This window comes from Suillus plorans (assembly GCF_016647745.1).
Source record: "Suillus plorans strain S12 chromosome Unknown HD556scaffold_64, whole genome shotgun sequence".
In the NCBI taxonomy this organism is placed as follows: domain Eukaryota; kingdom Fungi; phylum Basidiomycota; class Agaricomycetes; order Boletales; family Suillaceae; genus Suillus; species Suillus plorans.
Window position 1 is genome coordinate 112687 of NW_024537448.1, and position 14414 is coordinate 127100.

A 14414-nucleotide genomic window follows, 5' to 3' on the forward strand; every position below is an offset into this window, starting at 1 on the left:
CATCTATTCAACAATAGGAACAATGTATCAGCAGCCCAGGACCATAGGATAATACCCTGTTGCATGGTGTGTTCTCCCTCTCCTGATGGTTCACCCCCTGTGAAACTTTTTCCTGTAGGACTGGACCTTAATTGAGGTAAGGGGTCTATTTCTATGTATATTTGGAGTAGATCTATTATATAGCTGGCCAAGGAAACACATAGGATCCTGCTACAAGAACAAAAACATAGAAAATCCCACTTTTGACATTTCTGATGTTTTTCAACATCTTACTCTTGCATAAATAACCAGCCCTGCTCATATATCACAAGTAGTACATTCACACATATATTCTGTGCCAAGGATCAGCCCTACATAGGGCGCAAATTTGATATCTGATGTACAGGGGGTATTTCTACTGATAAGAAGCCTACATAGTAATCAAGCCTGTGATAAGTGATCAGATACCTGTTATACCTCTCATATATGTCCCAGATGATGTATTTGAAGTTTTAGAAAGATCCATGAAGGACTGACTCAATGACAAGTAAAATGACATATCTGTGAAAAGTGACAATTGACATATTTTTACACGAAGTCACATTTATATATGGTACAGGTCAAATATATTATTCAAAATATGTAGGATATATGGTGGACTACTAAAAGAACCTATACTACATACTGCCCTGAGGTTAGAGGTTTGTGGAAGTAATGTGGTATATATCTGAGTTGACCCAGCATTAAAGTCCTACTACTGTCCAACTGATCATTTTCGATGTTTTGGGTCTTTGAACTTTCCCACACTCAATTTCTTATCTATTTCACTTCCTTAGCACTCAATTCTTGTTGAATTGTTTTGTAAATTTAGGTATATGATAGTGAATATATTTTAAATCTACTCCAGGTGTCTGATTATTAAATTTCAATGTTTTGAAAGTATGGGCTCCTTATCAGTAGAAATAGCAAGTATCCACACTAGCTCAAAACTCCGGCCTATTTTGAGCTGATCCTTATCATACAAAGGAATATCATTTCGGTTATTCCCAGCCCAGTCGCTCATATTCTTCAGTTGTTTCCTGGACACACCTGGAACATGGTTCCGGACCACATCTTTTCATCCCACCTATGTGAGTTTCATGATGTCGCAGATCTGGGAGATCCATCCCGGATTGTATCTGACTATGATACTCCATGGTGGATGAGATAAACTGCCATCCCGAATGAACCATGACAATGGGATCGGGTAATGACTTGCTGTATCTTTCACTACTAGCATTGGCTAGTAAGAATTTTATTCCATTTCCATGATTCATGACTAATCTGTTCTAGGGTGGTGTTGAGAATGATGGTCTAACTCTTCCTGAGCAGGTGGATCAAACCTCAGTTCCAGCACTGATGGGACTGAGGTGGATTAGAGAATACCTCCTGATATTGCTTGAGGAGCAACAGGAGGGCATCTGTGATATGATGGCAGAGATGCAGATGTACGCCACCATCCTAGACAAATTGAAGATAGGCAGAGGAGAGTAGCCCTAGTCACTGAGTTCAGAATTTTGAAGTCCATGTTCCATACATGATGTAATGAGTACTGAAAATCACATACCAACTTCCAAATATCTAACATAATATTATATCCTGAGTCCCGAATATCACGTTCTGGATGTCAAATATCTAGAATTAAATATCAAGTCCCAAGTATCGAGTTCCAAATACTGAGTCCCAAGTTCCCAATATCGAGTTCCAAGCTACTGATATTGAGTTCCTGACATTGCGTCCCAGATATCGAATTCTGAGTTCCGAATATTGAGTTCCAAGTGCTGAATATCGAGTCCTGATTATTGAGTTCCAAATATTAAGTGTGGAGTTCCAAATGTTGAGTCCCGATTATCGAGTTCCGGATATCAAGTTCTGGATATCAAATTTTGAGGTTTGAGTGTTGAGTCCCAAATACCTAATATCAAGTCTCTTCCAAATATGGAGTTCCAAGTGCCAAATATTGAGTCCTGATTACCGAGTTCCGGATATTGAGGTCTGGATATCGAGTTCCGAGTTCCGAGTATTGAGTCCCAAATCCCTAATATTAAGTTTTGGAAATGTTGGTCCTAGATGCTTCATTGTTGGCAATCGATTATTGGTACTTGGTATTCCAGAGTAGGTACTAACATGGGTAACTACACTTTCTACTTGTTTGATCTTTCATAGGGTGGTCAGGGTGGGCAATCTACCCTAGCCCATCCACATGAGGGAACCCCAGCATAAATATGAACAGAATCCCTCATATACCATGCCCACGCAACCCGATCCCCGTCCACTTCATGAACCCCATGTCTAACAATCCTTCCAGAAAATGCAATCATACAGCCAGGATTGTACCTGAACTCCAGCTGAAGGCTTGGCATACTAATGTGAGCATTGGAATAATTCCCCACAGTGGTGAGAATATTGAAGAATTCTGGAATGGATAAATGGTCTCGATGATTCGGGGTTTGCCAATTGGAAATGATGGAGAGGGAGTTAAACATGGATGCCCAGTACTGGAGGGTCTCAGACATCTGTGGCAGTTCCTTGCTTTCTGCCTTTTCTCCGAGGCTTGCAAAGGCTCATAACCCTGCCCAGTACTGCTCTGGATGCATCACCCTGAGCCCCTTCAGTGACAAATTCCGTATTATATGGGCCACCCGACCTACATAATATCCCGTATCAGACGGGCCAGCAGACCATGGGCCCATGTTGTGTATATCCTCGATGATGACGGATGGGCCGGGTAACATATTATTTCCGATGGAGACGGGTGGGCCCATGTATGCCAATGATATATATATCCTTGATGTTGACGGATGGGCCAGGGGAATATGATCATTCATGGAGATGGGTGGGCCCATCTGGGTAATATGTAGAGTAGGATATTATAGACAGCTGGGCTGAAGAGAGATGTAAGGCAAATATTGTTATATAGATGGGTGGGCCGACGGGGGTGTATTACATATATGGGTGGGCTGAGGTAGGGGAATATTACATAGACAGGTGGGCTGAGGTAGGGGAATATTACATAGACAGGTGGGCTGACATGGGGCATATTACATAGACAGGTGGGCCAACGTAAGGGATATCAAATAGACGGGTGAGCCGAGGGTGCAATAAAATATTTATTACATAGACAGGTGGGCCGAGGTGGTGGAATATCACATATACGGGTGGGCCGACATAAGGGATATTAATTAGATGGGTGGGCTGAGGGTGCGATAAAATATTTATTACATAGACAGGTGGGCCGATGTGGGGGAATTGTACATAAATGGGTACATATATGGGTGAGCCTAGATATGTTTCATCAAGACATATAGCTGATGTAGCCACCAGCGAATCAAACATGTAGGATACATGCACACTATGAGTGCATATACCTACCATTGACCACCGAAATCTAAACCTGTAAGGACGAAAACATGAATGGACCATGTGTGGCATTGACCAATAATCAAGTACTGAAGTGGGAAAACCGCACACCTGAACCCTGGTGTGCAACATATCCTATTTCTACACACGGACACCAGAAGCACAACAGTCGCAAAAATATAAATGTCAAATTTTCACAGTGCCGAACCCCAAACCCTGAGATTTGACCAGCTCCTGAACCCCAAAATTGTGGACTGCCGGGTCTTGGGGGTCGGGGGTTGGCACTCGGGACTTGGGAAATTTGTGGAGATCAATAAAATTTGATCTACAATAAATTTGATTTACAAACCAATTGATTTACAAACTTTTGAAAGATATCTGTGTCGTCTCACATATCGAGTCCCGAGTTCCGGGACCCCCGAAGCCTGAGACCCGAGACCCGGCAGTCCACAATTTCAGGGTTCGGGAGTTGGTAAAATGTCTATGTATATACGAAGGTTGATTCAAACATGTTTGAAAAATGTCTTTTATCTCAAAAATCAAGTCCCGAGTCCCGAGTCCCGAGTCCCGAGTCCCGAGTCCCGAGTCCCGAGTCCCGAGTCCCGAGTCCCGAGTCCCGAGTCCCGAGTCCCGAGTGCTGGGTGCTGGGTGCTGGGTCTTGGGGTTCGGGACTTGGGACTCGATTTTTGAGATGAAAGACATTTTTCAAACATGTTTGAATCAACCTTTGTATATCCATAGACATTTTACCAACCCCCGAACCCCGAAATTGTGGACTGCTGGGTCTCAGGGTTTGGTGGTCCCAGAACTTGGGACTCGATATGTGAGACGACACAGATATCTTTCAAAAGTTTGTAAATCAATTGGTTTGTAAATCAAATTTATTGTAGATCAAATTTTATTGATCTCCCCAACTTTCCCAAGTCCCAAGTGCCAACCCCCGACCCCCAAGACCTGGCAGTCCACAATTTCGGGGTTCAGCACGGCAAAAGTTTGACATTTGGGTGTTTGGGTGTTTGGCTTTTGGGTGATATCTACCTCAATCTACAGTTTCAAGTTCTAAGTATCGGGACTCGATGACTGAATCATTCAATTGTGGCATAGGTAACATGCATTGAAAAAGATTTATGTACATCTATCACTGAGCAACTATGTAGCCATTTCAACCTCCTCACCAGGACGCTCAACCTTCACCTCAACATCCATCTCCTCATCAGAAGAATTATATTCTGGCAAGAGGTTGCCTGGATCATCTGGGACCACAATTTCGCCGGAGGATTGTGGACCCTCAGGCTGAACTTGGGTGGGCTCAACCATGAGACCTACCATAGCAGATCCATCCTCAACCGTCAAGGGTGTGGGTTCCATGACTGACATGTCCAAATCAATGAGGTTAAAAAGTTCGGAGGGGAGGGGTGACATGGACAGGGGACCGGATTGATCAAGCAAGATTGTTGCATTGGCAGGTGTGTCCGGAAGTGGAAATGAAGGGTGCTGGTCAACCACCTTACACTGGAGGCTCTCATGGAGGCATTGCAGGGTATCAATCTTATCATCCTGCTCCCGCACACGAGCCTCGAGAATGGCGATGCGAGCTGCACCATCCCGAATCGCGATTGCCATGGAATGGAGATCCGGCATGGGAACATCAAGTGCTGCACGAGGCACTGCGAAGCTCAAAGACGGAACAGCTAAGTAAAAAATGAGGTCAGCTGGTCATTAAAAGTTTGGGTGACTTACGAGCTGGTGCAGGTGCAGGTGCAGGTGCAGGTGTCTTCTTGGCAGTGATGGTCTTGCTGCGACCACGTGACTGCACCTGGGGTGTACTTGCAGCAGGGATGGCCGGAGTGCGGGACAGGCCACGAGATCGACTATGAGTTCGGGCCCTTGACTGCGACAGTGACGGAGCATTGGATGGAGCAGGGGCAGGTGTCTTGGAACACATCCGACCAGTGGTAGACTTCCCTCGGGTGTGTTTGGGCGGGGATCCCAGAGATGCAGGGTTGCATTTGATCTTTTTGGTGGAGCAGCGGATGCAAGACAAGCAGGGGTGACTGGACCTCTTGTCTAAACAAGTTGCACAGGGCCAATCCTCCTTTACGCAATAATGGCAGGGGTTGTTCTGTGGGATCCGTTAGTGGATGGACTAAGGGGAATTAAATGGAGTACTCACTGGGCCGGGAATGGTGATATCAAATGTGGGATTGGCCGGAGGTTCACCATCCAAAGCACTGGAAGTACCATCAGAGGACTCAACGACTTCCGGACGACTGCCGGAGGTTGCCTGATAATGTGTTAGTATAAATGTGAGTTCCAGGCGAACTGCTAAGACTTACCAGAGCCTCTGGTTGACTGATGGGAGATTTCTAATGCAATGGGCATGAGTGCAAATGATACATGTGAGTTCCGGACACATCCAAAAGACTCACCATGACCTCCGGACAACTGCCAGCAGTCAGCTGTGGATGCACGAGCATATATTTGAGTTCCAGACGAATAAATCAGACTTACCAAAGCAGGCCCAAATGATTGCTTCTTGGGGGAACCAGGTGACCGAGGCAACTGGGGCATCCTTACAACAATGGTGGAGAGCTGGGGAAGGATGACCTCTGGCACTCCACGCAAAATCGGCTGCAACAAATTGAGAGTGTGACACAAATGAGCCAGACCACATACCTGAACAATTGTTTCCTCATCATCTTCCGACTCCACAAACGGCTTCGACTTGGCGAGTCGAGGTGACTTGATGTGCTTGCGACCCTTCATCACTGACTTTGGAGGTTGGGAGGAGTGTCCAGAAATCATGGGAGACTTCCTCTTGCTGCTCCCTCCGACTTCCGGCTCAAGGTCAACAGCAACCGCCTTACCTTTTCCTTTGTCCCAGAACTCAGAGGTCATCTTGCCGGATGAACCAGCAACATTGCCGGCGACGACGGGAGGGGAGGGAAGAACAGGTGCAGGGAAGGGACAGGTGGAGATGGAAGGTTGACAGTCAGTGGGCCAGTGGAAGGATTAGGAACAACAGGGAGATCACAGGAATTGTCACCCAACGCCTCCCAGGCACGAACCTGCTTGCGCCAGGCATGTCTTGACACCCAGGGGTCATCATGGCCAATGCTGTGCCAGTTGGGCAACACCTGGGTAGTCATGGAATGCACCCTAATCAGCTCCTTAGAACAGGAAGCCACAATACCAGGGATGTAATCCCCTTTCTCATGTGCCCGGATGATGTCACCCTACCCGGATATTAGAAACATTAATGGTAAAATAATTTAATGAGTGCTACTTACCAAGAGAGTGGTGACCTGTTTTGTCAGAGCAAGGTGGACATCCACTGTGCCGGCCGGGATGTGCCGAGCACTGGCAATGATGCCCACAAGCTGAGCAGTGGATGCCTTGAGGCCAGCCAATGAGGATTGAACTGGAGTAGACATTTGGATTGAGTTGAGAGATGTGAGAATGTCGAAAGCAGGGTGAAATCTTTTATCACTAGGATGAAGTTTCAAAGAAACAATACAATTGAAGGACAATGTTGAAAATTGTTGATTGTTTGTCTTTGTTTGGTTGTGGTTCGACTTCTTTCAGCAATCACTGGCCATGTGTTAAACTTCAAAGTTATCAGTTATCAATCAGTTCATCAGCTCATCAGATATCATGAGCTCTCAACCTGGGGTCAGATTTCATGACCCTCTGGTCACTGAATGGACCTCAATGGATGTGGATGAGTCCTCCAAGTCCCGTATGTCCCTTGGTATGTTTTGTTTTTGTTATTTCATTCAATTGATCAGACATGTTTTAGATGCATTAGATGATATATACCTTGGGCCGGATGATGAGTTAGACTCTAATTCTGGGTCATCCGGTGGTTCGGATGCATTGAATGTGATTCCCGGTATGTTTCTCAATTTGAATGTACATATTCTACATGTGCAAATTCATCACATATTTCCAGATCCATCATATCTGGCCCTGGCTGATGGACTCGCCTTGTATGACAACCCGGACTTGTATCTTGGTCCAGAGGATACCTTGATTGAGTCTGATGATGCTCCGGCTGTACCTGATTTACCAATGACTGGTGAGATTATTCTTTCCATCTCATGTTCATTTTTCATGGCATTTCCCAAGTGAATGAATCGACTCCCGAACCTCATCCGGCCAGTCCGGCCAGTCCGGCTGTACCAGAGGCACCCATACCTTGTATGTGTATTCATATCATGTCATGTGTTCTATTCATGTTATCTCCCAAGCGAATTCAGCAACTCCCAAATGTCAATTGCCTGAGCCGGCACTCAACAATGAAGAACTGCGTGCCATGGTTTGGGAGTTCATGCCAATCGGATCTTATGATCAAACCAAAAGTAAGTATACAACAGTTGATTATTTATCTCTGCTAATTTTCTGCAAGTTCAAACAATTGTAGATCACCTGGGTGATTACCAACAGCGTCATGGAAATCTTCCTGACCCTACAGTAGCACAACTTCTTGAGGCTGACAGACCATTCAGGATGGCATGGGCTGAAACATGCGACAAACTCTGGAAAGCAGATGCAGACCTCCGGAGGATGCAAAGGGTAAGGGAGTCAACCTCCGAAATGCTGAAGGTATTAGATACCCTCATTGACTTCTTTGAGGACTCAAGTAACATGTAAATATCAATCAATGTCTGATAGTAGACACATTGCAGTATACTTTACCTACTCAGTACTCGGTGCCCAGTGTTCGGTGCTTGGTACTCAGTACTCAGGATTTGGTACTCGGGCCTTGGTACTCGGGATTTGGGATTTGGGATTCGGTCGTTGGTACTTTGACATATACACAATAGCACATATGACAGTACACATGGGGGCTGGAAGATATATCACATATTACAGTGACCTATCTCCGTATAATACGAGGGAACGGACATGCATAATATCCCGTATGATACGGGCCAGCGGACCATGGGCCCATGATAACAATATCCTCGACTATGACGGATGGGCCGGGAGGGAAATTATTCCCGATGGAGGCGGGTGGGCCCATGCAGGGAATATATAGAGTAGATGAGTGGGCCGATGAATATGAATATTAGGTAGACGGGTGGGCCGAGGTAGTTGGATATTATGCAGATGGGTGTATTAAGGTAGATGTGTATGAGATAGATGGGTAGGTACTTGTTATCACATTCACGGGTGGGCCCAGACACATATTAAATTAGACGGGTGGGCCGAGGGTATTATAAAATATTGTATTAGACGGGTAGGCCCAGATGCATATTAATTAGACGGGTGGGCCGAGGGTGTTGTATGGGATGTTGTATTAGATGGGTGGGCCGAGGGTGGTATAAAATATAGATGGGTGGGCCCATGTGTATCATAATTGTAGACATGATGGAGCTGAGGTAGTTGTACATCAACCAAATCAGAGGAGGTAATAAATCAAAGTTACCGAGTTCCCGGAGCAGCAGGTGATCTCCTGACATGGCCTTTGATGGTAGACAGGTTGTCTTGCAGAATTTGGAATCCGGGGTGCAAAGCTTGTGTTGCCCTATGAGACGCCAAGTTCCGACCACCCAAATTTGGGTCAACTGTACCGACTTCTGAGTTCCAGGACCCGGGAGTCGACAAATGAATATCTGATAACCAGCACACTTCCAATCAGGTAGTATTTCATTGAGCAATGGATCATCCAAGGGGTCCCTTATCGGACTCGGTAGTCAATATAGGCAAATGATAATGAAAACATGAAAGTTGTTATTATGCTATTTTTCAAACCCGAGACCCTGAAACCCATTGTTCAACATGTCCATTTTTCACTCACTGCACAAATCACCGAGTTTCGAGTGCCGAAACCCAAAACTCGAAACCCGGTGTGCAACACGTCGATTGTTCATTTACATTACACAGATCATCGAGTTCTGAGTGTTGAGTGCCGAAACCCGAAAATATGTATGGAACATGTCCATTTCTTACTCATTGCACATATCACCGAGTTTCGAGTGCCGAAACCCGAAACCCAGTGTGCATCATGTCCATTGTTCAATTATATTACACAAGTCATTGAGTTCCGAGGGCCGAGGGCCAAAATCCGAACCCCGGACCCCGAAAATATGTGCGCAACATGTCCATTTTTCACTCACTGCACAAATCACCGAGTTTCGAGTGCCAAAGCATGAAACTTGAAACCCAGTGTGCAACATGTTGATTTTTCATTTATATCACACAAATAACCAAGTGCCAAGTGCCAAGTGCCGAAACCCAAAGCCCGAGACCCGAAAATATGTATGCAACATTTCCATTTTTCACTTGTTGCACAAATCACTGAGTTTCAAGTGCCAAAACCCAAAACTCAAAACCGGGTGTGCAATATGTTCATTGTTCATTTACATTACACAGATCATCAAGTTCCGAGTGCCGAGGGCTGAGACCCGAAGCCCGAGACCCGAAAATATGTACACAACATGTCCATTTTTCACTCACTGCACAAATCACCGAGTTTCGAGTGCCAAAGCATGAAACTTGAAACCCAGTGTGCAACATGTTGATTTTTTATTTATATCACACAAATAACCAAGTGCCAAGTGCCAAGTGCCGAAACCCGAAGCCCGAAGCCCGAGACCCGAAAATATGTATATAACATTTCCATTTTTCACTTGTTGCACAAATCACTGAGTTTCAAGTGCCGAAACCCAAAACTCGAAACCTGGTGTGCAACATGTTCATTGTTCATTTACATTACACAGATCATCGAGTTCCGAGTGCCGAGGGCCGAAACCCGAAGCCCGAAACCCAAAATCATGTACACAACATGTCCATTTTTCACTCATTGCACAAATCACCAAGTGTCGAGTGTCGAAACCTGAAACCCAGTACTTCAAATGGACACGAATTGTATTTGTATGTATTATCCATTGGTGTAGGGTTCAAATAACTTGGGAATTGTATTTGTCAGCACTCGGTACTCGGTACTCGATGATCGGTGGTCAGTGGTCGGTACTCGAGACTCGGTAGTCAATATAGGCAAATGATAATGAAAAATGACAGTTGTAGTCCACGTCAAGGTGAGTGTCTTGGTAGTCTTTCCTTGTCATTCAGCAAAACATCAGCAATAATGAAAAAATGAAAGTTGTTATTATGCTTAACTTCCTTACCGAAGGTTGTAGTCCAAGTCCAGGTGAGTGTAGTGATAGTCTTTTCTTGTCAATTGGTTATCTTGTTACTCATTATGCAGTACTCGGTACATGGTAATTGGTACTCAGTATTTGGTTTTGATACTCGGTACCCGGGAATCAGTAGTCAGCTTAATGAAGGTTGTAGTCCGAGTCTAGGTGAGTTTATTTGTAGTCTTTTCTTGTCCATTGGTTACCAGGTGACCGAGATATAAGCTAAAGAAATCCGAAACATCAATAATGACAAATGAAATACATGTGTGCAGTAAGTGAGTCTAAAGATAAAAGAATGAATATTAATAGCGAGACTTGCACATTATGTCGAGATATCCAACATAACAAGCCTGTGATGTGATCAGAGACCTGGAATAACACCCATATACATCCATTATAATAGCTTAAAAGCTTAGAAAGATTCATGAAGGATTGATGTAATGATAGGCAAAATGACATATGTGTGGAGAGTGACAATAGACATCTTTTATACAAAGTCACATTTATATATGATTCAGGCCAAAAATATCATTACAAATATGTAGGATAGATTGTAAACTACCCAAGGAACCCATACTGCCTACTGCCCTGAGGGTAGGGGGTGGGTAGAAGGGATATAGTGAAAATATGAGTTGACCCAGCATTAAAGTCCTACCACTGCTCAACTAACCATTTTCGATGCTTTGGGTCTTTGAAGTTTCCCACACTCAATTTCTTACCCATTTCACTTCCTCAGTACTCAATTCTTGGTTGATTTGTCTGTAAATTTATGTCTATGATACTTAAGATATTTGAAATGTACCCCAGGTTTCTGATTATGAAGATTCAATGTTTTGAAGGCATGGGCCCCTTATCAGGCGAAATGGCAAGTATACACACTAGCTCACAAACTCCAGCCTATTGTGAGCTAATCTTGGTCATAAGAAGCAAGAATATAAGCTATGCTCATTATATATTAAAAGGTTGGATCATGGATGCAAGGGCAAGATACTGAAAATCGTGAAAAAATGTCACAAGTGCAATTGTCTATGCTTTGTTCCTGGAAAAGGATCCTGTGTGTCCTGGGCTGGTTATATGATATATCTACTCCGAATATGCTCAGGAATAGACTCCCTACAGTCCTTGAGGTCCAGTCCTACAGGGAAAAAACCCCAGCAGGTGAACCACCAGAAGAGGGGGAGGTACACTATACAATAAAGGATTACCCTATGGTCCTGAGCTCCTGATACATTGTTTCTATTGTTGAATAGATGATTGAGATATAATTTCAAAGTCTATTCACCTAGAAATGAACACATAGGAACATATTTTGTATTTTTATGTATATATGCAATATCCATTTAAGCACCAAGTCTCAACTACCGATTACCAAGTCCCGACACTTGATAGTTGATAGTCGGTATTCGAGCTCCGAGTGCCAATATTGCCTACCAATATCTCAGTCAAATGATAACCAAACCAAGACCCAAGTTCCAAACCTGACTACTGAATACCAAGTATCAGTACTTGGGACTCGGGACTATTGGCTGGAGTACCCAACTATTGATTCACAGGTACCGAGAATTAGAACCAAGTACTGAGTACCTGACTACTGATTCTCGGGTACCAAGTATCAGTACCGAGTACCGAGTACCTGACTACTGATTCTCGGGTATTGAGTATCAGAACCAAATACCGAGTACTGATTCCCTTGTACCGAGTACTGAGTAACGAGATAACCAATTGACAAGAAAAAACTACCAATACACTCACCTTGGCTCGGACCACAACTTTTGTTCAGGAACTTAAACATAATAATAACTTTCATTTTTCATTATTGCCGATGTTTCAGATTTCTTTAGCTTATATCTCGGTTAAATGATAACTGATGGACAAGAAAAGACTACCAATACACTCCCCTAGACTCGGACTACAACCTTCAGTAAGGAAGTTAAGCGTAATAACAACATTCATTTTTCATTACCATTTGCCTATATTGACTACCGACCAGTGGCTGAGTGCCGAAGCTTGAAACTTGAAATCGGTGGAAAATGAAATCTCGCAACAATGTACACATGAACATGTTTCATTTCCATAAACAATTCCCCGAGTGTCATGTACCGAGCCCCGAAACCCAAAGCCTGAAGCCCGGACTGTGTTGTCAGGTTAGTACAAGACACTCGGTGAATTGTCAAAGGAAATGAAACATTTTCATGTGTACATTGTCGCGATATTTTGTTTTCCACTGATTTCAAGTTCCAAGCTTCAGCACTCAGCATCCGGCACTCGGAACTCGGAACTCGGCACTCGGAACTCAGAACTCAGTGAAATGTCTAAGGAAATAGAAATTTCACAATTCCCTGAGTTAGTACAAGACACTCAGTGAATTGTCAAAGGAAATAAAACATTTTCATGTGTACATTGTTGCAAGATTTCGTTTTCCACTGATTTCAAGTTTTGAGCTTCAGCACTCGGCACTCGGAGCTCGGCGCTCGGAACTCGGAATTCGGCGCCCGGAACTCGGAACTCAGTGAAATGTCCAAGAAAATAGAAATTTCACAATTCCCCGAGTGTCATGTACCGAGCCCTGAAGCCTGAAGCCCAGACTGTGTTGTCAGGTTAGTACAAGACACTCGGTGAATTGTCAAAGGAAATGAAACATCTTCATGTGTACATTGTTGCAAGATTTCATTTTCCACTGATTTCAAGTTTCAAGCTTCAGCACTAACCCGGAACTTGGGACTCGATTTTTGAGATGAAAGACATTTTTCAAACATGTTTGAATCAACCTTTCGTGTATCCATAAACATTTTACCAACTCCCGAACCCCGAAATTGTGGACTGCTGGGTCCCGGGTTTCGGGGTTCGGGGGTCCCGGAACTCGGAACTCGGTATGTGAGACAACAAAAATATATTTCAAACACAGGTAAGTCAATGTGTTTGTCAATCAACTTGATTGTAAATTATATTTTATTGATCTCCCCAAATTTCCCAAGTTCCGAGTTCCGAGCTCCGGGACCCCCGAACCCCGAAACCCGACACCCGGCAGTCCACAATTTCGGGGTTCGGGAGTTGGTAAAATGTGTATGGATAGATGAAAGGTTAATTTAAATATTTTTGAAAGATGTCCCATATGAAATGTCAAGTCCCAAGTTTCAATTTCCGGGTTTCTGGAAGGCCGAGTCCCGAAGCCCGAAGTCCTGAAACCCGGAGTTCAAAACTCGGGACTTAACATTTCATATGGGACATCTTTCAAAAATGTTTAAATCAACCTTTCATCTATCCATACACATTTTACCAACTCCTGAACCCCGAAATTGTGGACTGTCGGGTTTCGGGGTTCGGGGGTCCCAGAGCTCGGAACTCGGAACTTGGGAAATTAATAAAATATAATTTACAATCGAGTTGATTGACAAACACATTGACTTACCCGTGTTTGAAATATATTTTTGTTGTCTCACATACCGAGTTCCGAGTTCCGGGACCCCCGAACCCCGAAACCCAACACCCGGCAGTCCACAATTTCGGGGTTCGGGGGTTGGTAAATCTCGGTTTGGAGTTTTGCACTGAAAATTTGACATTTATACGTATCTAGGCTCACCCATATATGTACCCATCTATGTACAATTCCCCCACATCAGCCCACCCATCTATGTATTATCCCCCACGTCGGCCCACCCGTCTATGTAATACATCCTATGTTGGCCCACCCGTCTATATAATTATACCCCATCTTGGCCCACCTGTCTATGTAATAAATATTTTATCACACCCTCGGCCCACCCGTCTATTTGATATCCCTTTCGTCGGCCCACCCATATATGTAATACTTTTTATGTCGGCCCACCTGTATATGTAATACACCCCGCGTCAGCCCACCCATCTATGTAATATTCCCCTACCTCGGCCCAC

The 14414-nt window shown here is 44.2% G+C and overlaps 2 protein-coding genes across 2 annotated transcripts; one reads left to right on the forward strand and one right to left on the reverse strand.

Annotated features, from left to right (window-relative positions):
* Nucleotides 1–4527: 4527 nt before the first annotated feature.
* Nucleotides 4528–6812, reverse strand: HD556DRAFT_1447501 (uncharacterized protein; the record flags this gene model as incomplete). Its single annotated transcript, XM_041307283.1, has 9 exons — nucleotides 4528–5069; nucleotides 5119–5500; nucleotides 5552–5662; nucleotides 5715–5744; nucleotides 5808–5837; nucleotides 5890–6009; nucleotides 6055–6240; nucleotides 6291–6614; nucleotides 6669–6812. 9 exons carry the CDS (start codon nucleotides 6810–6812, stop codon nucleotides 4528–4530), a joined length of 1869 nt encoding a protein of 622 aa, XP_041156007.1.
* Nucleotides 6813–7089: 277 nt separating this feature from the next.
* Nucleotides 7090–8419, forward strand: HD556DRAFT_1311767 (uncharacterized protein; the record flags this gene model as incomplete). The annotated part of the gene is made up of 7 exons (XM_041300571.1): nucleotides 7090–7129; nucleotides 7178–7270; nucleotides 7331–7456; nucleotides 7507–7578; nucleotides 7629–7739; nucleotides 7802–8020; nucleotides 8085–8419. 7 exons carry the CDS (start codon nucleotides 7090–7092, stop codon nucleotides 8417–8419), a joined length of 996 nt encoding a protein of 331 aa, XP_041156008.1.
* Nucleotides 8420–14414: the final 5995 nt, after the last annotated feature.